We start from the raw sequence: 27,902 nt of genomic DNA, 5'->3' as shown, positions 1-27,902 counted from the left end.
AGACTGAGTCAGGATTGTCAACTCTTTTTAGTCAAGAAGCAGAAAGTTTCATGAAACTCTTAAGCCAAGATCTAGCAGAACAATAACTAATTGCAATTTATTGAATAAATTAATGAGGGAAATTTTATTGTTTGAAATATTGTTGACGCTATTTTAATGTTCTATTTTCTGGACATATAATGAAGCCCTCTCTCCTCTTCATAAGCTGTCTTTAACCCACAACAATTTCTGCTTCTGTAAACTGAAATGTAATTTTCAAATTATATCTGATTCTCACTGATTCCTCCCTCCTCGAATTCAGCAAAGTCTCTTTACTTTTCATGGCAATATTGTTATTCACGTAAGTTCAATAAAAATCTCTCACATTTTAACAGGATATAACTGGAAAAAATTGATTACACAACGAAGGCCTTACTTAAAGTGTCATATTTGGGAAAGATGCTTGTTTAACCAGCAACATCAAAGCACTTTAAAGGAACAAAGCTTAGCTATTCTTATGAAGCCTACAAAGCTCTCCCAGGAAAATCAGCCGGACACCTGGCTGACAGTGTCCAGCCTTACAGGTGTTAAAGAAGGTCCCTTCCTCACAGACCAGGAACCTTAGCAAATTTTGTGGACCTTGAGGAGAGCTTACCAAAGTTATAGGTAGTACATGTGAAATCTGGGAAAGATATTTTCTTGGACTTGGTATCCTAGCTTTGGGATAGCAAATAACAGGGGCTTTTAAAAGTCCAATCTGACATTCCTTATGAATATTTCCAGAAAGCAGTTAATTTTGTAGACATCACAATTGTCTACACTGCATGGCTTTTGATATGTAAAGTAAATTCATGGAAACTTAAGGGCTAAATTAACACTCTTGCTGCACCTATGTAAATAATCAGGCCAAACTTAATGGGACTTGTCTTATTTTGTTCTCTAGAATAATCTTTCTTTGATATTATTATGCTTGCAAGAGGGAGAGAAAGACTATATAGGGAAAAACGGTGAAAGACTGAAATGGACCAAAAGATTATTGGTTGCCTTCAATGGAAAACAAGTCATTGTCCAACACACTCTTCTCAAGATCTGCGCCTTTTATTGTCTTTAAGCTATTTTACAGCTCTGTAAACTGTAGATAAACCACAGCAATGCAAATGCTATTTGTCCACAGACATGTCTGATGGAGGGGCAACTGATTTCCCTCCTCTCTCACCCTCCATGTAAAACAGCCACTTTTATATCTATTTGTAAGTTTATCACAGCATTCCTGATTTATCTACATAAAACTGGGATACTTTCAACTCTCCTTTGAATAGGCTGTAACATTTTACTGGTACCCTCATCAGTTAATAAGTTAAAAAGAAACTTCAACAAAAATAAAATCTTGTATTTGTATTAAATTTGTGACTATATCTTTTTTTAAAAAAACTATTGTTTAATACTAGTCTCAGAGACATTTAATCTAATGGGGTAAACAGAAAGTGAAGAGATGACAGATCTAATAAGTGCTGTAACATGGGAAACATAAAATGCTGGGGAAACTCTAGGAGATACATTCAATCCAGACCTGTGACATAAAATGGCTTCTTGGAGGAAATGAGCTCTAAGCCAAGACCAGAAAGGTAGGCAAAAGAGAGTACACATAGGACACTAGCATTTCACACAGAAAGACCCCTATGATCAGAGAGAGAATGTATATGAATGGCACATAAGGGAAACAGATTTACTATGACATACAGGCCATTTTTTTAAGAGAGAAAGGAAAGGGAGATACAGAAATATGAAGTTCAAGATGCAAACAAAGGACTTGAAACAAGGGACTTGATAATGTTAAGCAAGTTGATTTTATCTTGAAGGTGTCAATGGGGAGTATTGAGTTTAAGTAAGTCTTTAGGACTTGGGGCTCTGGAGTCACACTACCCGGCTTGGAATAATGGCTCTGCTACTTACTGGTTGAGTGACTTCTGCCATGTAAATTAAGTACTCTGCAGTTCTGTTTCTTCATCTGTAAAATGGGAATTATAGTAGTCCCTTAGCTCACAGGGGTTTCATGAGGATTAAATGGGCTAATTCAGGTAAAGTACTTAGAAGAATGCCTAGCACATTGTAAGGAACCAGTGGTAGTAGGGATTTTAGTAGCAGTATTTGTCATTTAGGGAGACCATTCCATTGTCTTTCAGATCATTCTAGCCACACTGTGGAGAATAAATAGGTAAAAGATAGACATGAAAAGAAGACTTAGGAAGATGTGAATTAAGGAAAGGATGCTATGGGGCTGGCCCCGTAGCTGAGTGGTTAAGTTCGCATGCTCAGCTTTGGCAGCCCAGAGTTTCGCCAGTTTGAATCCTGGGCATGGACATGGCACCATTCATCAGGCCATGCTGAGGAAGCGTCCCACATAGCACAACCAGAAGGACCTACAACTAGAATATACAACTATGTACTGGGGGGCTTTGGGGAGAAAAAGAAAAAGAAGATTGGCAAGAGATGTTAGCTCAGGTGCCAATCTTAAAAAAAAAAAAGGAAGGACTCTAGAAACAAAGAGAAACAGACAGATTTACAAGATATAAAAGAGGCACAAACGATAGGATTTGATGCCAGTTTGGTTACAGCAGTTGAGAGGGGGAAAGATAAGTCAAAAATAAACATATAAAGACCCTGGCTTGGGAAAGAAGCTTACATGGGATTGTTCATTGAAATAAGACACCAGAACAACTACTCTATGTCAGGGAATGCAGTAGACACAGTAATACAAAAAAGAGTATGGAACACAAAAAGATGAATGCCTCAATATATCACAGCAGATAAAACATTTCAATCGCATTATGAAGGAAGTACATCAGAAAAATGGGAAAAGGGCATCTGAGGCATATGAAATGGCCCAAAAGCATGAAAGGCCTGTAGTTTGTGTGAAAACAGGAAAAGAACTGCGAGACTGAAGAGTTAGAAGTGTGACCTGGGGCCGGTTCTTCATAATCTTATTATTCCTACCTAAAACCTGAGCAAATAGTTTTCATAATTTCTGATGTCTTGGCCATTACTAAAAGATTGGGAGCCATCCTGAAAAAAAGAAACTTAAACACAACTTGAGATTTTCATGAAAAATAACTAACTAAAAGTTTTAACAAAGGTTTGTCAATTAAACAGTATAAATCCACTGTAGTCATCCACTAATGGCACAGAAACAAATTAAGAAAGTCAAAACACAAATATTAGAACAGAATTTTTACATTAGTATCTCCTATGCTATTAAATTATAAATCTTTCTGAAAGTCTATAAAGCAGTATAATTCTCAAACTTTGTATCCAACTATAAAAATGATACTCTAAAAAAAAATGATACTCGACATAAAGCAGTTTTATCTGGTCCTCATCATTAATAAACACCCATGGCCTTGCACTATAATAATAAAATGATTGGTTCACACTTATGGAGTGTTTTCTACTGCCAGGCACATTGCTGAGTGCTTTACAGACTTCAGATCATTGCATTCTTATAATTTCGTCAAATCAGTGAAATCAGCCCCATTTTGCCAATGAGGACTTAAGAGAGATTAAGTCCCTTGCCCAAAGCAACACTTCACACAGTCCTTAAATACAGAGCCAAGATTCACACACAAATCTGTCTGAGTCCAGCATTTGTAAGATTTTATTTTTGATCCCTCTCTAAAAATGTATTTATCTCACCAAGACCGACTCCTCTCACTCCAAAAACACAAACATCGGCTCAAAGAGGCCAACAGTACATGCAAGCAGCAAGGCTATAGACAAGTGAACCATGAAAATGACAAGCAGAGAGGAGAAAAAAATTAAGTTTTCTGAAAAACAGCCTCAAGCCATGAAGTATAAATGTGAACGATAGGGAAATAAGGGCAATCAAAGGATTACCTTGACAGCAGCAAAAAGAAACAAAAGCACTCATTTATACAGAAGTAGTGAGCCTCACACAAATGTTCAGATGAGGTATGGCAAACAGTGGTGGCATGGATAGAAGATTGTTCTGCATTCATCTTCTCAGCCACAGCCCTCAACATACATGCAAAACATAACCGTGACATCAACTAAATTTGTTTGGCAATGTTCAAGCTCATTCACACCTTTGTATTTCCTTAGGTTGTGAACATTCTCCATTCTTCTCAAATCCCCAAAGTCCCTCCCATCACTTGCATGGAAGATAACTCAACATTTCCTGAAGTGACAAAAATCAAACATCCTCTCTTCATTACTGTTCTCCACTCTATCCCCCCAAAAACACCTCTGGATGCAATCCCTCCCCCACTTACAATCATCTTCTTTTTCACTCCCAATGTAATCAACTCTTTCAGATCCTTCTTACTCCTCAGCTGAACTACTACACTCACCAACTAACATCCTTGCCTCGTTTCTCCCACAACCAGCCTATACCGAAACCTGCTCCAGATTAATCTTCCTAACATACTTACTTTGCTAAATCATACGCTCCACAAATTCATTTGAAGGTCTACTTCTTTAGCAAGACCTTTAACTTTTGCCAAAATCCAGCCCCATACACATTTGCAGTTTCATCTCCTACTTCCCTATACAAATTTCTCCACTGTGGCAAAAAAAAAAATCTGATTACAACTCCTGAAATGTCATTTGGGTTATCCCTTGGGTTCTTCTACTGCCAAAAGAAGGAAAACACGTTCAAAGAAGCATGTAACAAGCCAGTGTCTATGATGGACCAACGACCCCATGTGGCAGAACCAAAGGGGTAATGGATTGATGTTATTTCTCTGGATTAAATAACACACTGCTTTCAAATTATAAAGATACTGAGGAAAAAAACTGCTATGATAAACTTTTTTAATAAGATCTAAAATAATTAGGGTTTGGGTCAGCATTCCAAGCAGAAAGAACAATATAGCTTAATTGTTCAGAGGACATGCTGTTGAATTAGACAAACTTGCCTTCAAATCTTAGCTCTTATAAGCTTATGCCTCTTATAAGCAGTGTGATATCTGGCAAGTTGCTTATTTAAGCCTTACTTAAGTTCAAAGACAACAACATTTCCTAGCAGCGCTGGGAAGACCTGCAAATAAAATGAAGTACGCACATAAAGTTCCTAGTGTGGTGCCCAGTACATGGTAAGAGCTAAATAAAGAGCTCTTTAAGAATTATCATTTACCGCAGCAGTTTCAGACCCAGTGAAAATGCTGGTTAGGAAGAAGCAGATCATATAGGATAGCAGTAAAAGGTAAAAAGGATGAGAAATATACACAGAGTACTTGAGTCATCTGTAGTATTCAAAATATTCACCAATTAGCATATAAAAAAAATCATTCTTCAAGGCCTTAGGCTAGATTCCCATATAAAGTTTGGTTTCTTTGGATATAAAGTGGAATAGTTAAACAACACCGTATCTAAAGCTCCTTTCAGCTCTAACCTTCAAAAAGTCTGTAAGAATTGCTATGAACTGGAATCCTCGTTGTGGGTTATGAATGTTCATCCCCATCACATGGTTACTTGCTTTTGTATTTTACTAAGTATGTGAGGGCTTATTAATGTTCCATTGACCTCACGAATTCGGGAAACAGAACAATTCAGCCCCAACTAAAAGATTCCAATCACTAGTTTGTGACCAATCAGTCACAAAGAACAGCAACAGTTGGTTTCACTGAAAAATTTACTGTAGCTGAACTTGACAAGCACAATATCACCCTTATATGAACCCAAAGTTAGGAGTCTTCAGATCCCCTAGGAATTCTCAAGGGCAGTTTAAGAGGTAGAAACTGAAAAAAAAAAAAAAAAAGTCCTGGACAAGACGTTTGTTTGTGGATCAGCAGACAAGAAAGAATTGAGAAGACCAAGAGAACAGTATTTTAGAATGGTAAAATGAGTCAGTAAGGTTCCAACCTAACTACACATTACTTGGGAACAAACCCAATTAAGCTTCATATTTCCAAATGATGTCTTCATTGTAGGGACTTCTTTTATATACTTAAGATGTTTATAAATCTGTTCTTTCTCTAAAGAGCTAAAAACAAACTAAGAGTGCATACTTTCTTTTTATATGAAACAACAGTCAAGAATTACACTAGCTCTAATTAATATTTCACATGTCCACTTAACTGACCTTTTCAGTGTACTTTCCTAGTCTTCTATATTGATTTTCACATGTAGAAAATTTTTCTTCCACATATATCAAAAATCACATATCTGTATACTTATTTCTGAATGAACTGCTCTAATGAATACTTTTCTCTGCTTTCATTTTTGGAAATTATGACAATTATGAGAATCATATAAGTGAACTTAAATTATGGTCAAATTTGTATTACAATTTTAGCATTTTAACAGTGACAAGATTATTTTATCTCATTTCTTTACAAACAAAAGAAAAAAGAACCTGTTCATAGATTTTCAGAAAAAGTGCTTATTTCTATCAAAATTTAAATTTATATTGGTATCATATATTATATAATTTATTTCAAAATGATAAATTTATAATACAAGTTTTTAAAGATTTTTCTATTTACATATATAATGTCAAAATAATTCATCATTTTGTTCATACTAAATACTTAAGGCACTATAGAAAACCATAATTTAAAATAAAAACGAAATAAATTCATCCTGAAGTCTCTCATTTTCTTTTAATAAAATAAAGCTATAGATAAGAATTATTTAAAAATAAGAAAATACTGTCAATTCAACTTATATATGTAAATGATTCAGATATTACTGTAACAACTTATTTACATCAGTTACTATTACTTCTAAGTAAACAGAAATAATCAGAGGGTATCAACAACATTTAGTATTGTCAAGATTTTCTGATGAGGAAATTTTTAAATGTTTCCAAATATATACTCCATAGCTAAATTAAAAGAGTGCAAAAATATACAGAAACTGTAAACATTCGGTTCTCATTAGTTTCAATATAAGAGCTTCTTCATCACCCAACCTCTTAATCACTTTAAAAGATTCTTCCCATATATATTCTGCACACATGGCTTTTTTTTTCTCATAGTCATCATGAGAAAATAATTATAGCAATTCATGTGTAGTAGCAGTAGTAGCAGTAACAGAAGAAATAATGATAATACTCCAATTTTAAATGTTTTTTAAAAATTATGTGGTTCCAACCTGGTCTCCAAAGTCCTCTGGGAATTTCCACAATACCACCGGATCTGTAAATAATTGACACATAGCATTAAACAGAGGCTAACAAACACATTTCAAGCAATTGTCTTGTTAAGATACTCCTAAAATTGTCAAACTTATGTTTTTATAATTATTAATTCTTTTTAAATATTTACAGTTGATGAGGTTCAAAATTAAATACTTTGAACTTTTAAGAGTTTTAATAGCCTTCGAAACAGGAACAAATAAAATAACCTGGTCAGATTATTAAAAGTCATTATTTCTTTTAGCAACTTACTTTTTTATTTATATACTTTAGATTTTAAGATTTTGAAATACAAATTTTCAGATTTAACTATACTTTACATACCAATTTTAATTTGAAAAGAAAAATATAAATGTGGTAAATAGGTAATCAAATACATTGTAGCCTTCAGAGACTAGACCAAAATATATCACCTTAAATTTCCATTTAAAATGCTAAATAAAAATTTATAAGAACCGTAATAATGTTTGCTTTATATCAAAGTTCAGGGTTTTTTCAACATTTTTTTAATTGAAGTCTAGTTGACACACAATATTATGTTAGTTTCAGGTGTACATCAAAATTCAGTTTTGAAATCCCATATTTGCAACTCTGTAAAGCATTTTTAAAAATAATGGATAAGTTGGTAAGTATAAGGAAGCAAGCTTAGTTAAAATATAATTGATGTTTGCAGGGCATTTCAGAGAAATTTTTCTAACATATCTAGTCATTTATATATATAAATCAGTTTTATAAATATTCACATTGGATTTTCATTTTCATTATTTCTCACAAAATGTCTCTTCTACCTAATAAAAAGAAGTCTTTTTAATTAGTACTAATAAATATTTTGGTGGTGTACCTATTTTGTAATTCTGTCAAAAATAAACTTCTGAATATGGTAAATATGCTTTAAAAAGGATAGAGCACAATACTACTTCTGAAAAAGGTTTTGAAAGCCCAAGATAACATAAGTAACATGTACCACTGATACGACAGGATTTGGATTCCACTCCAAGTGAAAGAACTTGGTGAATCAAGGATACCACTGTATATACCCAGTCAGTAAAAAGCTACAGCTCTATTCCATTATATCCACTATTCCATACGGCTTTTTTAAAAATACAGTCCAAGGATGTATAATCTCAAGTGTTTAATGCCAAAACTCAATACTTACCAACCAACATTTTTAGCATGAGCTGGCTCCTCTGGCTGTGTTACTTAAGTTCAAAAGAATTTTTTTCAAACATTTTAACTTAAAAAGAAAAGAAAGCATGCTTTCTTCAATTAACCTTTTTATTTATTAAAGAATAAAAAGTTTCTATATAAATTAATATAAATAAGAAATCATTTAAAACATCTTATATAAGAATACTGCATTACAAATTTATGACAGTAATACTAAATGATTTTGCCCTCATGTAAAATAACATGTATACATTTCTAAAACAAATGTTACGCCTATTACAGATCATCTACAAATACTCAGACATTAATGTCGTGTGGAAGACTATGTTGGAAAAAATATAGACGTGTGTGTGTGTCTTTATGTAGCAATCTTACCAAAGTAGAAGTTATTAAGATTTGGATCTCATAAAACAAAAGTGTATGAAGGAGTCTTCATGAAGCATTAAACAAAAGTTATCTTGATAAATTAATACAATAACTAATGCTCATAAAAACAATCAGGCAGAAAACGTAGAACAGTCCTTTCTTATAACTAATGGAGTTAAACAGTTTCAATGGGAATACTTAAAATAACCCTTTTCAACATCCTCAATTTTATAGTTACTGTTGGAGAAAATGTGTGTGACAAACTTCTTCCACTTACGTCTTAACAGCAGGACATGTACCTGGCCCTAACAGGCTGCGCCCACTGTTGCAGCATTTACCTAAGTCTGCCCCACCTGGCTCCTGCTCATCCCCTCCTGGACAGTGTTTTTGCTGCATCATCTGTTCTTTCACAGAGAATGCACAGGTGAATACAGGAAAATAGCATCTATTTGTTTAATCACTTAGTGGAAAATATCCTATTTCTTTTCTTTTCATTAAATACATTTTACACTTTAGCACTGAAAACTTTATTATAATCATGTGCATCCATATTTTGAAATGGATTAACTTAGCTACTGCCTATGTTGTTAGGTTTACGCCACATCTGACACATCTTTGTGGCAACTTTCCACAAGTACTGCAAAGGAAGAAACCAAAGGGCTCTGAAAAAACTAATAATAATGGGATTCCACAAATTTATGCACAAAGACTGAATTTTCTGTTCGCTGAGGATTACTTTCCAAATACCAGATCTGATCTAGCAATGTTAGATCAATTTTATGCAGATTTTATGGATGAAAGGATGAGAACCGCTGGCAGGAATCATCGCTGTCAGTGATGGCTGATATGCACTGTGTTTCTCTTCTTTCTCATGTCTACTAGTAACTCAAAGGACATTCCATATCTTAATTTAAAAAGAAACTTTGCCACCAACTATCTAGAAATCAAATAAATATAAAAGGGAGAATAGATAACTTGACTTTTACATAAATATAGTTCATCTTTTATTTTAATGAGATAATGTCACAGTGTATAAGAAAAATATACAAAATTTTATTAAATCAGTAAATTTGGAAGTGAATATTTAAAGTATTATTTTTACATCACCATCACAAGTATTCCAAATTCATGACTAAGGCTTTTTTAAAATGTAAAGAGATAAATTCAGTAATATTTTATTTCCTTTACAATAAGATCTTTCACATTTTCTGGCCCTTAATTGAAAACAAAAATAAAATAACTTAAAATACTAGTGTGATTTAACTACACTATTAAAAAAATGCAAGTAAAACTTTCCAATTTGAATAAATGAATAAATGTACTTAATTCTGTGGAATTCATAGATAAATATCTTTAAAATTATGCATCTGTAAAACCACAGTTCAGAGACTATATACTTTTGAACAGGTAGAATATATAACATTAGTAAGTAGTTTTCTTGATTATAGCTTTCAGTGCTTATTTACCTGTGTTGTAGAATCAAAATTTAATGAAAGAGGACAGTGAGGCCAAAACAATGAGGAGTTTGTCTTAGTCATAAGGCTAGTTAATGTCAGAGACTAGAACTTTTTTAGTTAAGATCTAAGGAGCAGCTATTTTAGATAACTTCCATAATCAATACATTTCTCTGTTGTATCTAACTTAAGTTCAATTTATTTCATTCAAAAACCTATGTAGTGCTAGAAAAACATGAAAAGTCCCCACCCTCCAAAGCCCTACAGCATACGTGGAGAGAAGCGTCAGAGAGCTATCTAGATTTTGTGCAAAGTATTGCTTTAAACAAGGTATCCTGTAGGAACACTTGAACTCAACTTAAAAATTCAATTTCCTGACAATTTCAAAAAATATTGCTAACGAAGGAATGATGATGTCTCTTGGATGTAAATGAACAAGAATCACTACAGAAAATGCATAATTTTTATTCTTTTACCTGTGCAGATATAAAAGTGAACTAAAATGGGGTCTCTACAACCTACAGGAAAGAAGGACCTCTAAGCATACAATGCAATAAAATTTAATGAGTGTTTTACTGAAAGGACAGGATGCTCCAGGGCAATATAAGGAAATCTAATCTAAATTAGAGTCATTGAAGCACTTCAGAGGGCAAGTACGTCTTAACTAACACAAGTTAGACAAGCAAAGAATGATTTGGGCTATAAAGTGGGGAGGGAAGAATATTCCAGACTAGAGAAACAATATGTATGAAGTTTTTGAGGCTAAAAAAAGCAGACGACATTTTAGAAACGAAAAAAAAGTAATATACCTAGAATGTAGAGTAGGAGAGAGAGAACATCAAGGGATGAAGCTGGAGAGGCAGGACCAGACTACAGAATTTAAAATGCATCCTAGGTATCACGGGAAGCCACTAAAGCAGATGGTGGCATAAACCAAGAGAGAAAGAACAACTAGAAATGTACAAAGAACACAGATAGAGTGTGTACAGTTATGAAAGTCATGAGAAGAGGGCATATCTAAAAAATTCTCAAACAAATGTGGCAAAATATTACACAAGGTGACAACTAAAGAATGACAACCATATTTAAAGTATACAGCCACAGTAAAATGAGCTTCAGTGGAAGGATGGGAAGTAGAAAGCGCATTTAAGATGATTCTGAATTGAGTATGAAGAAAGCGGGGCACTGCATATGGAGGCAACTTATTTAATAATGACTGTACAAAGGTAGGAGGAGAGAGACGAAGCTAGATAGATGTTTGCTCTTTTTTCCCTTGAGATCAGCGCAGACTTGAACATGTTTAAATGCTGATGGGAATTAATGAGCCAGCATGAGAGCCAGAAAATAAGGGGTACAATATCCCTAATAAAGCAGGAAAAGCAGGATCCTGATCAAGATAGTGAGATGAGCCTTGGATAGAAGCTAGAGCATGTCCTCCTCTGTTATAGGAAAATTAAAAGAGTAGATATAAATCCAAGTAGATTTTAGACTCTGTGATGCAAAGATAAGAGTTTTCTGTAAAAATTGCTAATTATTTTCTTTGTAGTAAGAGCAAAGCTCTCTGCTGAGAGAGAAGTTATTGGAGACACAGGGAGGAGGTGTGAAATAACTGTTTGAGGCACTGTTGAGTACTTAATTTGGCAGGGGTCCAACCTAGCGTTTAATGGCAACAATGTGGTATTTCCCCATCAACATCCAACAGTCTGGGTGCAAGAGATAATTGGTAGTTTCAGTCAGGGTTGAGGTTTCTGTCAGTCATGTATGATGGGAAAAGAATTTAAACAGGAGAGTGGTTGTGGATACGTATTGCTAACCTAAAGCTAATAAAAAGAGAAGTCATTTTGTTCTGTGAAACCCATTACTATTAAATGTTACACCACATCATACATTTTAAAATGGTATATTTTCAGTAGAAAAACTACTACACATATCTGAAGATTGTAGGCCTGAGAAATAAGGTAAAATAAATAAATGGAAGCATCTGTAATTATGAAATTAGGCAACTGAAGTTCTGGTCTTATACCTGTGAATAACAATGCCTTCTGTCTGTGATGAGAGGCAGATGTTGAAAAATACAAAATTAGTTTCACTGCTCTCCTCCTATCTCCCATGCCTTCCCCTCTCTCTCTAGAATGATCTGAAAGAAGTGTGTCATCTGTTTACCAAAGTATACCACAGAGACATCATTTTCTACATATGCTATCATGTGAAAAAGATTGAAAAGCATGGAATTAGATAACCACAGTTAAAAATATAATTTTTCTAGCTTTATTAAGATATAATTGATATGTAACATTGTGTAAGTTTATGGTGTACAATGTGATGATTTGATAAACATATATATAGTGAAATGTTTACCACAATAAGGTTAGTTAACACATCCTTTACCTCACATAATTACTAATTTGTCGTTGTCGTTGTTAGGGTGAGAACATTAAAGCTCTACTCTTGTAACAACATTCAATACACAATATAGTACTGTTAACCATAGTCATCATGCTATACATCAGATCCCTGGAACTTATTATTCGTCTCATAACCGAGTGTTTGTACTCTTGGGCCAACGTTTCTCCATTTCCCCCTACCATTCACCATTCTACTCTCTGCTTCTTAGAGTTCAATGGCTTTAGATTCCACATGTGATTGAGATGATATAGTATTTGTCTTTCTCCGACTTATCTCACTTAGCACAATGCCCTTGAGGTCTATCCACGTTGTTGCAAATGGCCAGACATCCCTTTTTTATGGCTGAATAATATTCCACGGGGTGGGGGTGTGTGTGTGTGTGTGTACCACATTTTCTTTATCTATTCATCCACTGATGGACTTCTCAGTTGTTTCCATATCTTGACTACCATAAATAATGCCACAATGGACATGGGAGTGCAGATATCTCTTTGAGACAGTGATTTCATCTTCTTCAGATATATACCCAGAAGTGAGATTGCTGGCTCATATAATAATTCTATTTTTAATTTTCTGGGGAACCTCCATATTGATTTTCATAGCAGCTGTACCAATGTGTATTCCCACCAACAGTGAACCAGGGTTCCCTTTTCTCCATATCCTCGCCAGCATTTGTTTTCTCTTGTCCTTATAATAGCCATTTTAACAGGTATAAGATAATATCTATGATTTTTATTTGAATTTCCATGACAATTAGCAACGTTGAGCACCTTTTCATGCACTGTTGGCTAATACGCCTTCTTTGGAAAAACGTCTATTCAAGTCCTCTACCCATTTTTAAATTGAATTATTTGGTGTTTTTGCTATTGTATGAGTTCCCTGTATATTTTAGATATTAACTCCTTACCAGATATATGGTTTTGCAAATATTTTCTCCCATTCTATAGGTTGCCTTTTCATTTTCGTGATTATTTCTTTTGCTGTGCAGAAGCTTTTTAGTTTGATGTAGTCCCAGCTTGTCAATTTTTGTTTTTGTTGCTTGTGCTTTTGGTGTCATTATCCAAAAAATCATTGGTAAGACTGCCATCAAGGAGCCTATGTTTTCTTCTAGGAGTTTTGTGGTTTCAGTTCTTACACTTAAGTCTTTAATCAATTTCAGGTTAACTTTTGTGATTCGTGTAAGATAGAGTCCAATTTCATTTATCTGTATGTGGATATCCAGTTTTCCCAATACCATTTATTGAAGAAACTATCCTTTCCACATTGAGTATTCTTGGCTCCTTTGTCAAATATTAGTCGACCATATATGTGTGGATTTATTTCTAGGCTCCGGATTCTGTTCCATTGGTCTATGTGTCTGTTTTTATGCCAGTACCATACTGTTTTCATTGCTTTTTTTGAGGAAGATTAGCCCTGAGCTAACTACTGCCAGTCCTCCTCTTTTTTGCTGAGGAAGCCTGGCCCTGAGCTAACATCCGTGCCCATCTTCCTCTACTTTATATGTGGGACACCTACCACAGCATGGTGTGCCAAGCAGTGCCATGTCTGAACCCGGGATTTGAACCAGCAAACCCTGGACCACCGAGAAGCGGAACATGTGAACTTAACCGCTGTGCCACTGGGCCGGCCCCTGATTGCCATATTTTTTAATATAGTTTGAAATCGTAGGTGTGATGCCTCCAGCTTTGTTCTTTCTCAATACTGCTTTGGCTATTCACAGCCTTTTGTAATTCCATATGGATTTTGGGATTGTTTTCTCTATTTCTGTGAAAAATGCCACTGGAATTTTGGTAAGTACTATATTGAATCTATAGATGGCTTTTGGTAGCATGGACATTTTAATAATATTAATGCTTCAAATCCATGAACATAAAATATCTTTCCATTTATTAGCGTCTTCTTCAATTTCTTTCATCAATGCCTTATAGTTTTCAGTGTACAGATCTTTCACTTCCTTGGTTAAATTCATTCCTAAGTATTGTTTTTGATGCTATTGTAAATGGGACTGTTTTATTTCTTTTTCAGACAGTTCACTGTTAGTGTATAGAAATGCAACTGATTTTTGTATGTTGATTTGGTATACTGAAACTTTACTGACTATTAGTTCTAATAGTTTTTTTGGTTGATTCTTTAGGATTTTCTATGTAAAAGATCATGTCATCAAAAAACAGACAATTTTACTTCTTTCTTTTCTATTTGGATGTCTTATTTCTTTTTCTTGCCTAATTGCTTTGGCAAGGAATTCCAGTACTATGTTGAATAAGAATGGTGACAGTGGGCATCTCTGTCTTGCTGATCTTAGAGGGCAAGCTTTCAAACTTTCAGTGTTCAGTATGATGTTAGCTGTAAAACTGTCATCTATAGCCTTTATTATGTTGAGGTATGTTCTTTCTATAACCAATTTGTTGAGGTTTTAATCACAAAAGGATGCTGAATTTTATCAAATGCTTTTTCTGATCTATTGAGATGATCATACGATTTTTATCTTTCATTCTATTAATGTGATGTATCACATTTAGTGATTTGTATATGTTGAACATATACTGATTTGTATATCTTTGAATCCCAGGGGCAAATCTCACTTGATAATAGGGTATGATCCTTTTAATGTGCTGTTGAATTCAGTTTGCTAGTATTTTGTTGAGAATTTTTGCACCCATATTCATCAGGGATATTGGCCTGTAGTTTTCTTTTCTTTTAGTATCCTTATCTGGCTTTGGTATCAGGGTAATGCTGGCCTTATAAAATGACTTTGGGAATGTTCTCTCTTTGATTTTTTGGAAGAGCATAATAAGAAGTGGTGCTAATTCTTTAAATGTTTGGTAGACCTCTATGAAGCCATCTGGTCTTGGGCTTTCTTTCTTGGAAGGTTTTCGATTACTGATTCAATCTCCTTACTTATTATTGGGGTGTTCAAATTTTCTGTTTCTTCATGATTCAGACATAGTAGGTTGTATGTTTCCAGGAATTTATCTATTTCTTCTGGGTTGTCCATTTGTTTGCATATAGTTCATAGTAGCCTCTTATGATCGTTTGTGTTTCTGTGGTATCAGCTGTAATGTCTACTTTCTCATTTATTTTATTTATGAGTCCTCTCTCTTTTTGTTTGGTAAGTCTAGCTAAATATTTATTAATTTGTTCAGTTTTTCTAAAAGCCAAATCTTAATTTTGTTGCTCTTTTTTATTGTTTTCGTATGCTTCTTTCATTTATTTCTGCTCTAATCTTTGTTATCTCCTCCCTTCTGCTAATTTTAGGTTTAGTTTGTTCTTTTTTTAGTTACTCGAGGTGCAAAGTTAGGTTGTTTGAGATCTATCACTATAAACTTCCTTCTTAGCACTGCTTTTGCTGTAACCCATAAGTTTTGGTATGCAATGTTTCCATTTTTGTTTCAATACATTTTTCAATTTCTCTTTTAATTTAATATTTGACCCACTGATTGTTCAGGAATGTGTAGTTTAATTTCCACACATATTTGTGAATTTTCCAGTTTTCCTCTTGTTATTAATTTCTAGTTTCATACCACTGTGGTTGGAAAAGATACTTGGTATAATTTCAATCTTTTTAAATTTACTGACACTTATTTTGTGACCTAACATATGCTCTATCCTGAAGAATGTTCCATGCATGCTTGATAAGGATGTGTATTCTGCTGCTGTTGGATGGTATGTTCTATATACATCTGTTAAGTCCATTTGATCTAAAGTATGGTTCAAGTCCAATGTTTCCTTATTGATTTTTTGCCTGAATAAATGAGGCACTGTTGAAAGCAGGGTATTGAAGTCCTCTATTATTGTATTGTTGTCTATTACTCCCTTCAGATCTGTTAGCATTTGCTTGATATATTTAGGTGTTCCGATGTAGGATGCGTGTATATTTACAACTGTTATATCCTCCTGATGAACTGGCCCATTTATTATTATATAATGACCTTCTTTGTCTTCTGTTACAGTTTTTGACTGAATCTATTTTGTCTGATATAAATATAGCTACCTCTGCTTTCTTTTGGTTTCCATTTGCATGGAATACCTTTTTCCATTGCTTCACTTTCAGCCTACATACATCTTTGAGGCTGAAGTATGTCTCCTGTAGGTAGTATTTAGTTAGGTCTTGTTTTTTAATCCATTCAGCCACTTTATGCCTTTGATTGGAGAATCTAGTCCAGTTACATTTAAAGTAATTTTTTACAGATAAGGACATACTACTGCCATCTTTTTCACTGTTTTTCTTCCTCTCTTGCTGTCTTCCTTTGTGAATTGATGATTTTCTGTAGTAGTATACTTTAATTACCTTCTCTTTATCTTGTGTGCATCTACTATAGATTTTTGTTTTGTGGTTACTCCAAGGCTTAATTGAAAAATCTTATAGATGTAACAGTGTATTTTAACCTGACAACAACTTAACTTCAATTGCATACAAAAGCTCTACACCCTTTTATTCCCCCACACAGATATTTTATGTTTTTGATGTCATACTTTATATCTTTTTATATTGTGAATTCATTAACAAATTATTGTAGCTATAGCATTTTTAATACTTTTGTCTTCCAATTTTTATACTAGAGCAGTTAACACACCATCATATTACAGTATTAGCGCATTATGAATTTGACTATATACTTGCCTTCACCAGCATATTGTTTCTTTTCATGTTTTCAAGATATTAATTAGTATCCTTTCATTTCAGCTTGAAGAACTCCTTCCAGTATTTCTAATGAGGCAGGTCTAGTGGTGATGAACTACCTCAGCTTTTGTTTGTTTGAGAAAGTCTTTATCTCACCTTCATTTCTGAAGGACAACTTTCCTGGGGAAAATACTCTTGGTTGGCAGTTTCTTTCTTTCAACATTCTGAATATACCATCCCATTCTCTCCTGGCCTATAAGGTTTCTGCAGAAAAGTATGCTATTAGCCTTATGGGGGGGAGGGGTTCCTTTCACGAGAGAAATTTTTTTCTCTTGCTGCTTTTAAAATTCTTTGTCTTTGATTTTAGACAGTTTTATTATAATATATCTTGAAAAAGATCATTTTGGATTGAAATTTGGGGGTGACCTATTAACTTTATGAAGTGGATGTCCAAGCCTCTCCCCAGGAAAGAGAGGTTCTCAGCCATTATTTCTTTAAATAAGCTTTCTACCCCATTCTTTCTCTCTTCTCCTTCTGGGACTCCAATGGTACGTAGATTGTTTCTTTTAATGGTGTCTCATAAGACTCATAGACTTTCATCATTCCTTTTCATTCTTTCTTCTTTTTTCTCCTCTTAGTGGTTAATTTCAATGATCTGTCTTTGAGCTCACAGATTCTTTCTCCTGCTTGGTCTAGGCTGATGCTGAAGCTCTCTACTGAATTCTTCAGTTCAGTCACTGAATTCTTCTTATGTTTTCTCCCTCTGTTGAACTTCTCACTTTCTTCTTGCATTGTTTTCCTTGATATACGTAAGTAGTTTCTTTGTGTTCTCTTGCAGCTCTCTAATCATCTTTAGAACAATCATTTTGTACTCTTTGTCAGGCAATTCCTAGATCTCTATTTCTTTGGGGCCAGTTACTGGAGATTTACTGTACTCCTTTGGTGGATTCTTCATGATCCCTGTAGCCTTCCATGGGTTTCTGCCATCTGAGGAAGCAGTCACTTCTTCCAGATGTTACAGTCTGACTTTAGAAGAGAGGACTTTCACCTGCAGTTGGGGGCATGCTGAAGTGTGCTGTAACCCTGGATCTAGTGGTGCAGGGCACAAAGTGCAGGGGTGTGTGGCAGCCACTTGTGGGGATGCAGTGGCTCATTCGCTCAGGCCACTGAGGTCCAGAGCATCTACAACCAGTGGTCTTGGGCAAGCACTGCAGAAGACCCACTGAGGCTGCAAGGGCTATGAGGGTCCTCAACAGTGCCTCCAGGTCCCACAGCAAGGGACCAGGGCTAGCAGCAGTAGCAGCCAATGCCAGTAGTGTGCCATTGGAGTGCACTACCATGTACTACTGTGGCTGCTGGGTTGCACCATGAGTGCCTGGCAGTGGAGGCTGATGTTGGGAGTCAGGCTGAGAGCATAAAGGTGCACTACTGCAGGGGTTAGCTACAGCTGAGCATAGTGGTGCAGCCCACTGACAGAATACAGGGCCTGATCCAGGCCCACAAGCAGCTGCAGGGTCCCTAGCTGTCGGCATGCCCTCCCACAGCTACACAGTCTTCTCACAAAGTGTGCACATGGCAGTGAAGGCCAGTGACAGGCATCAGGACAGCAGTATGCAAGTGCACAGCTGGAGGAGCTAGCCCTGAGTGCTTGTACACCAGTGGGGTCAGCCATGGGGGGTCCAGGTTGGTGTCTTGCACTCACATAGTTATAGAGACCTGGGTTGGCTGTCTGTGTGGTTCCCAGGCTCCAGCAGGGGCAAGGGTGGCAGGGAGTGGGGGGAAGGGAGAAGGATTCAGGCGGCTGATGTTAGTGAACACCAGTGTCTATGAGGTGAAAGCCAGTGAAATTCACAGGGGGTTCTGGCTGGCTGGAGTCATCTGCAGAGCAGGCCACTGGGAACTGTGGTTGTTCCCACTGTATGGCTGCTATTGGTAGCCCACCTTTCTTCCCTATTCCTAGCTGTCTCTATATGTCTCAGCTTTTCCCATCTCTAGGTGAGGTAAAACTGAAGCAGAACTTTAGTGTGGTGCCCCAAAAGGCTGGCGAAGCACTCACCCCTTCTTTCTTTCCCTGTGAGGGGAACTCTTTCTGGCTAGAGAGTTCCCTCTTGGCACTGAACAGTGCCAGCTTGGAGGTTGGGATGATGTAGGCAAAACGAAGTTGTTCTTCCTTCTCCAGTGCAGTTATTCTCAAGTTTTCTGTTCTACTGGGTTGCTCAAATTCCCTAACTGGACTCCAGAGCTCTCCCAGAGCAGTTTCTGTTCATGGATAGCTGTCTAAATGTTGATCTTTGTTGGAGGATGGAGGCTGAGGTCTCCTACTCCATGATCTTGGTGACATCACACCCCTAAAACTAGAATTTTCACTACATCTGCCAAAATAGTTTGCAAACCCATTAATTATTGTAATTTTATATCTAGACTGACTACAATAAAGAATTTAAGTAAGTAACTCATTCCCTCATTTAGGGCCAAAGATGACCCTGGTGAAGCCAGAGGTCCAGAAAACCAACATCCTGCCATTTTTCCTTGGCATGCACCCCAGCAAAATACAGATTTACAGCACTGGTGAAAGATATCACTCATCCTGACAAGGTATTAATAAAAATCTCTACTGATCCACAAAATAACAGTACCATAGATCGCATAACATTACAGACTTTAAGACTACTTGAAATAGTTAAAGTAAAAATAAATTCATCAGAGTCCATCTAATCTTAATAAAACATACATAATCAGGTGTCTCTACAAACTATTTTAAAGTTTACATATAGATGATACTACAAAATTTTAGCATCTTCTTAATTAGTACAGTGGTTCTCAAACTTATAGTATGGAACAAAAATGCCTAGAGAGCTTGTTAAAACACAGATCGCTGGGTCCCACTCACAGAATTCCAAGTCAATAGGTCAGAGGTGGGTCTGAGAAACTGCATTTCTAACAAGTTCCCAAGTGACACTGATGTTATTTGTCTAAGGACCACACTTTGAGAACTAACAGCACAGACCATGGGCATGTATCCCTCACAATGATTAGCATTGTCCATCACATGTTAAAGAATACTTCTTTGGCCAAAAATATTCTTTAAAACATTGCAACCAATAATTTAGAATTCCCTTTGTTACATATGTGTTTTGTTCAGCAACAGGTGTCTTCAGAAGGCCAGAAAGAAATGGTAACCATGATAATTACAACAGGAGGTAACTTTAGCAAGAAAACTATTACCAAAATGTTTTAAAAACCCATTTCTATGCTAATAATTACTACTTCTATATCCTGATGGAAATAATTTTATTTCAATATTAAGTATTTTATGACACTGAAACTATATGATTTAAGGAACAATGACAGAGAACTATAGCTATATAACCATAAAGATACATTGTCTTTTATTCTATCTCTATATGCCATATACATACACACTGGTAGTCCATATCTAAGTAAGATATATGTCTTTTTGTACCTTACCATCTAAGGTATCTGTGAGAAAATATTTTTTGTTATGCTTTCTTACAATGCTTTCTTTCATAGAATTTAAGCAATTAGTTCCAATTTGAACAACAGAAAGGATAAATGCCAATATTTGTGAATATAAAAACTAACTGAAGGCCTCTATTTTCTTTTTTTCTTCTTTTGGAATTAAAAAAAAAGGTTCATTCTGTATGCACAGAATCATAGAGTTTTCCAAATGCAAGAAGACATTAAAGATCCTTTTTTTACCACCCATACTCAGGAAGTTATATTGTATCCCACGTCTGGAGCTAGCAACTATTGAAGCCAAAACTAGAATCCAGGTATCCTTGTTCTAATATGACATCCTTTCTAAAATATGCTGCTACATATAAAAGCACACTACAAATAAGCCCAATTTGCACTACTTTGTTGATTTTTTATTTTATTGTTCATTGAGTAGACAGTAATTTAAGGCATATTCGCAAGTTTAGAAAATTTTCTTATTAACTTCATAAAGATATTTTTAGGAAATCAAATATTTAAATTTTTTGTAAAATAATGGCCTAACCCCTACAGACCTCTTCTGAACATACTTGGAAATCTGTATGCTAAGAAACCTGGAAAAGGATATTAACTACTAACAGACTCAAATCAATACCCTCTCATTCTAAAACTAAACTAATTCTTAATCATTTGAGTTTGGCTTATATATACAAAAACCTTAAGGAAATTAAAATATTATTTCAAGATGATTTATTTTATAACCAGTTGCAAAAAAAGGCAGAGATCACGCACTTACTGCTTTACACAAAGTACACTTTAAAATTAAAAGCATGAAATTTTGGAAATTTGTCAGTTTGTTCACCCTCATAAAAATGCATAGAAGCAGTGTTGCAAAATCATCTAATGTAATGATACCATTGTGATTATCTTTGAAGAATCATTTGAATAAACAACCAACTCCTACTGTAAAACTATTTTGGGGCTTTTGAAACTCAAACCATAGAAGCAATTTAATGGATAATTTTAGCCTTTCTAAATGTTTCTTCCCAGAATAATCTAAAAGTAGCATCACAACTCAAAGCAATGAAGCTCTTTTTGCTCATATATAAGCAAATTCTAGCTAAGGTAATGAAAATGGAACTTCAAAGAACCTTAAGAAAATATACTCCATGGAGTATATCAATTTGTTACTTTCATTCCTTTTAAACAAGACCTATTATAATAAAATGAAAACCCTCATCAATCACCTGATAGAGTAATTCCAAACTTAACCAAACAGGGCTAATGGGTGAGAATTGAATTGAAAACACCTTGACAAAGAAAGCAATTTCTTTTCTTCGCACTCTTCTGAAGCTGTGGGTGATCACGGTAATCGAACCATCAACAGTGAGGGGCCATCTGTCCCAAGGGCCCTTCATGAACGTTAAAAAAAAAAAAACACAACAAAAAAGAGAAAAAAGTGCTGTACCACAGATGTTCAATCTTGATTAATCTATGACAAGGAACTTACAACTGAGAATCAATGTTTTGACGTTTTGCAGATACCAATCATTAAAAGCCAACACAAAAGTTTTTATAAGAACACAGGGAGGAAACAAGTTAATAGGTTGAGTATAGAAAGATGATCTTTCATACAAAATCTTAAATACCCTTTAATCAGCTGAGATGTTCATCATATCCTGATGCATTAAATTTTATTATGATCCCTTAAAGAGAAGAATAGACAAGAGGCCATGCTTTAAGTTAGCTCTCAGACCAGCATTTGAGACTTGTTTTTTATATTTTCTTTTTGCAAGTATATGACTAAATAAAAATAAGATGTGTTTATATCCACAGTATTCATTATATTAAACTCTTTGAACTAAAGTAGGTTTTCAAAAAATACAGCATCAACATGAAACCTCAGAAATAAAAAAGAAATTGAACCTCATAGAGCAGCTTCATTTTATTTATAACGCTTAAAATAATTTTCATATTACACCAAAAAAATAATTGCTAGCAGAAGTGCAAACTGGATCACAGCTTTTCTTGTTTGATACATAATTTGAAGTACAGCAAACTGTTGGCACTCTTGGATGAAAAGACACAGTTTCAATCATTTGGAAATAAGCCAAAGTTGATGACTAGAACAAAGTAACTATAAAAATGACTCAAAGTTCACTGAATGAAACTCTGAGCCATATTAAGAATAACTACTAAAAACACTTAAAAACTAATTTTAAAATTAAAAAATAGAACTACAAAACAAAATGTTAAAGAACCAAATTAAACCATGCATTCTGTTTTTTCAGAATCCTTTTAAGTTAGAATCAAATATAACCAAAGACTCAAATAAATAAATTCACTAAGAACTTACTGAAAATGTAATAAGTCCTTATCTCATTTATCCTTGTAGCTCCAGAGCCTAGGAATGGATTCTGTGATCTGAGAGAGATGGCATCCTCAGGCACATGACAGAGGCAAGCATAGCTGCCCTCTAGAAGGAGAAACACTCAACCCAGGTCTTGCCAAACATGAGTCTGCAATTCAAAGCTGCTACAGAAAATCTATAAGCCATCAGAAACAAATAACAGAATTAGAATCCCTACCTCTCAAAGGCTTAAGATATTAAAATTATCTGAAACAGCATACATAATAAGGATGTTTAAAATGGCTAAAGAATAAAATGATTCAAAACACAAGCATATAATGAAAGATTCTTTTTTTCTAAAGGCAAATTTTGAAAATAACTAGAACTTTAAGAAATAAAAAAATATAATCTATGAAATTAAAGGTTCAATAGATGGAATAAATAGCAGATTATATACAACTGAAGACAGAAAGAGTAAACTGAATCAGACACAAGAGTTACTGAACAGAATGAGGAACAGAGAGACCTAAAAAAATGAGAAATATAAAGGAGGTTAACAAAAATGGAGATTGGAACGATAACATAAGTCTACTTAGAGTTCTAAAAGACATAAGAGACCTAAGAGACTGGGGTGTATAAAACAAGGGAAGGATGGAGAAATATTAGAAGAAATAATAACTGTATTTTCCAAAAGCACTAAAAGACATAAATTTTCAGAATTAGAAATCACAACAAACCCAAGCAAGATCTCAAGAAACACACATCTAGAGGCATTATAATGAAACTACAGAATACAAAAAGACATAGATATACTTAAAAGCATCCTAGAGGAAAAGAGGTAACTCTAAAACTCTAAAAATATACGTATTATTACACTGACAGCAGACTTCTCAATAGCAGCAATGGAATCCAGAAGACAGTGGAATAATATATTCAAAACAGTTGAAAAAGTATGTTTGTCTTTTGAGAACTGTATAAATAGGAATTTGGGCAAAATAAAAGATATTTTTAGAAAAAGAAAAACGAGAGATTTACCAAAAACAGACCCTTGCTAAAAGAACATCTAAAGATTATAGCATCAGGAAAAAAAGATAATTCTCCAAAAGGAAAGTATATATTTCATGTACCCAGATATATATACACAACAATATTTACTGAAGCATTTCTTGCAACTAACAAAGTCCTGGAAATAATTTATATGCCCATTAGTATGGAAATGTTTACATCATTATTATTCTATGAAATACTATATAGCCTGGAAAAGATTAAAGCCTTAAAAAAAAAATCTTTTTCTTCATATGAAAAAATCTCTGAAACAGTATTCAATAAAAACAAGGGGGGAAAATGAGGTCAGAATGATAGGGGAGCAGGCAGAACATGAGGGCTTTATAAGTCATAAAAAGGAACTTGCCCTGCTCTCTAGGAAAGGGAGCCACATGAGAGTTTGAGTAGAGAAGTGGCATGCTCTGACATCTTTTAACAGGATCACCTGGCTGCTGTGTTGAGCATACACTGAAAGACAACAAAATAATGAAGCCAGTTATAAGGCTACTGCAATAATTCAGATAATATATAAAATCAACCGCCTGGGAAAAGAACTTCGATCTGATATACTATTGGGATTGGGATTCAGACATATATGGACAATTTGTGGTAAAATAGAATGGAAGGAAGTAGATAAAACTTGCAAGATGACCCACCCTCCTGAGATAGCTGCAGTAGGGCCTAAGAGTCAAAGGGAAACTCCTCCAGCAGATTACAGTAGATATTTTAGAAACCTGACCTGACCCAGTGATCTTCGTAGCATGTGGGTACTCTGGGAAAGAAAGAACAGTGTTTTGTAAAAATTAAACGAACCCTAGTTCTCCAGAACACCTTTAATATAGACGATGAGGAGCCACTTGCCTCCTTATCCACTTTGCAGAACTGTGATCCAGGCTGTGAAGGATCAAGTGACACTGAAATTGCAAACGGCTGTGACTGGCAACATCATCATGAATGGCAGTCCAGGGGCCAAGAACAGCAATAGTTAAACCAGCAGCCCAGGGTGACAGCAAGTGTCACTATCAGCACCAACGACCACACGATGTCACAAGCATCATCCTAGGTGGAGCACTAAAAGCAGGTCTAGAGGAATGACTGCACCAGTAATGTGGAAAGTGGCAGCAGTGAGACATTAAGAGCAAAGGCAGGAAGCACAGCAGGGGAGGTAGACAAGCAATTCCTCAACACCTGTGACATACTGCTGGGGGATCCACAAAAATATTTAAAAAGAATACTTCAAAAATAGGACAGAGACTTGGAATGTACTCAGATAGGGGTTATCAAGCAGTCAACATTTGAGTCTATATATCAATGTGATGTCATCTTAAGCTAGAGAAACCTAAGGACTTCTGGGTGACACTTTAAAATGTCCACAGTAAAAATTAAGAAACTTGTTAATGAAAAAGTGTAACAATAACCAAAATGGACATAACTTATATATTACATTTCAGTTCTCAATTACAAGAGAGAAACTTTTAGATCTTTCTTAATATACTAAGAAAGAACAAACAAAAGAAGTAGAGATCTGAAGAAACATTTCATTCTAATTGAACTATGCTGTTTTATTTCTAAAGTCTTCCCTGATGGTATCCAGAATTCCCTTGAACTAATAATGGATATACATCATTAACCTTTGAGGTCAATATTATGATTGGTATATATAATACTGATACTGGCAACAAGAAACATTTCCTGGAAGGAGCAGAAAGCAATTAGTCTGAACTTGCTTGCAAATAATTAAGTCCTAGAGTAATTTTCACCCATTTTCCTTAAAACATAATTATCAAGTTATTGGGGATTCTATTAAAAAGACTTTACTGTATATTTGAAATACTAAACAGCGATCTAGTCTGGGGGCCAACTGGGCTGGATTCTACTAAGCAGACTGCAGGAGCATACACAATTTCATAAGAATAACTTGTCAAGTGAGATTACAGATAAACATGTACAGAAGGTGTGGTTCTTTAGTATAGATGGAATAACCACATACCATAGGTTACAGGTCAGAGGGGTCTCAGGAGGCCTTGTCTCCTCCCTGAATGTCAGGCTCCTTTATGTTCCACAAAAATAGGTGTATCTATTTACATTCTGCACATCCACGGGGACTGCTGGAAATCTCAGTTTTGAAATGGTTCTCAGTTCTAATGGTTGAAAGTTCTGCCCAATGTCCAACTACATCTCTCATAAGAGAATTTAAGTCTTTTCTCTGTTATTTTAAAGCTGGGAAAAAAGGGATCACTCCCACATATAATTTAAAACAAAACAAAAACCTCAAAAACTGTTACTGAAACTCTATTTCCCAACCACCACAAATTATTTCCTCCATAAAAAATTTAGTGGTTCTCAACCCTTTCTGCTCATTAGAATTACCTATGGAGTATCAACCCAAATGCAAAGTGACCCCTTGGCTGCATCACAGACCATATTAGATGTGTGCAAGTTTCTAAAACTCCCCAAGTGATTCTTTTTTTTTCTCTTAAAGATTGGCACCTGAGCTAACATCTGTTGCCAATCTTTTGTTTTCCTCCTTCTTCTTCTTCTTCTCCCCAAAGCCACGCCCCTAACCACCCCCCCACCCCGGTCCATAGCTGTATATTCTAGTTGTAGGTCCTTCTGGTCGTGGGATGTGGGTCACCGCCTCAGCACAGCTTAGATGAGCAGTGCCATGTCCATGCCCAGGATCCGAACCAGCGAAACCCTGGGCCACCAAAGAAGAGCGCTCGAACTTAGCCATTCAGCCACAGGCCAGCCCCTCCCTAAGTGATTCTAATGTGCAGCCTGGGCTGAGAATCACTACCTCAATCTTTCTGTAAAGAAATTTTTTTCTTAAGCCTTTTAAAAACATTCGGTCTTTTTCAAGTTTCAAACACTGGACTCAAAATTCGAATATATGATGCCATAAAACATAAGTGCTTTATAGAGTTGCTCATAAACTTCAATAAAGCAAAATTCTGTATCTCATGCCAAATTTTTCCAATGCCTTCATTACACCAATACCTTAAACTAGTATCTAAAAACAGAATCCTATCCATCTCACTCTATTATTAGAACCCAAACACCAAAGCTTTTTCAAAATCTCAGAATCAGCCTTAACGTGCCTTCTTCATCCTCTATATCTAATCAACCTCCTAATCACGTTAGGTCTTGCTCTGAAATGTAGCTCTCATCCATCCCTCCGCTTTCATATCCGTCCTACTCTAAATCCTTATTACCTAACTAGTCTTCTTCTTGTCACTCGGCTCTTCTCAACCCACTGCCATGAAATTAATCTTCTTAAAAGAGTGTTTTTCTTATGCCTTCCTTCACAGAAAAATGTTCAGTGGCTCCCTACTGCTTACACTAACAAAACACAACTCTTCAAACTAAATATTCTATGCCTCAAATAAAATTTTCCAATTTTAACTATTCAGCGTAGCAAAATTCTGCACTTCATACCTGATTACATCCTAAGTGTATGTCCCACTATACTTCAATAGAGATTTTCTACTCATTCCAGGCCTCCTGTCTTTCATATAAATCAAGTTCATTCCCAATTCCAAGCATTTATTCATGCACCAACACTTGCTATACACCTTTCTAGAAATCCTCTGTTCTCTGTTCTCCATCTTTCCAAATTCTATGCATTATTCTGGACCTAGGCTATGAGGCCTTCCTAAAACACTGCAACCACACAGACTGTCTCACTCCAGGCAACACATATCATCTGAACGAGTTATTCTGAAACACACTACTTTACTCTCCTACTTAACTATTTTATTTGTGTCTCCTCATTTAAATAAAGCTCCTGAAGGCAGAAATCATGTTTTACATTCTTGCTGTATACTGTATAAAAGTAGCATTCTCAGCTTTTCACTAAATTTATTTTTCATTCTCTCCATTCTGTGAAATATATAATGCATATAAAAT

The 27,902-nt window shown here is 35.3% G+C and overlaps 1 protein-coding gene across 11 annotated transcripts in view; it reads right to left on the bottom strand.

Moving 5' to 3' along the window:
* The window catches only part of DENND1B (DENN domain containing 1B), a 244,500-nt gene that overhangs the window by 159,848 nt on the left and 56,750 nt on the right, over window positions 1–27,902 (bottom strand). For all 11 annotated transcript variants that reach the window (XM_070501653.1, XM_044762634.2, XM_044762641.2 and 8 more), the window contains exon 3: window positions 7,090–7,133. In XM_070501653.1, the coding sequence (XP_070357754.1) occupies window positions 7,090–7,133 (44 nt within the window). The remainder of the gene's footprint in view (window positions 1–7,089; window positions 7,134–27,902) is intronic.

Source organism: Equus asinus, chromosome 30 (genome assembly GCF_041296235.1).
Source record: "Equus asinus isolate D_3611 breed Donkey chromosome 30, EquAss-T2T_v2, whole genome shotgun sequence".
In the NCBI taxonomy this organism is placed as follows: Eukaryota; Metazoa; Chordata; class Mammalia; order Perissodactyla; family Equidae; genus Equus; species Equus asinus.
Note: the sequence above shows the minus strand (reverse complement) of the source record. Positions and strands in the feature narration are given on the sequence as shown.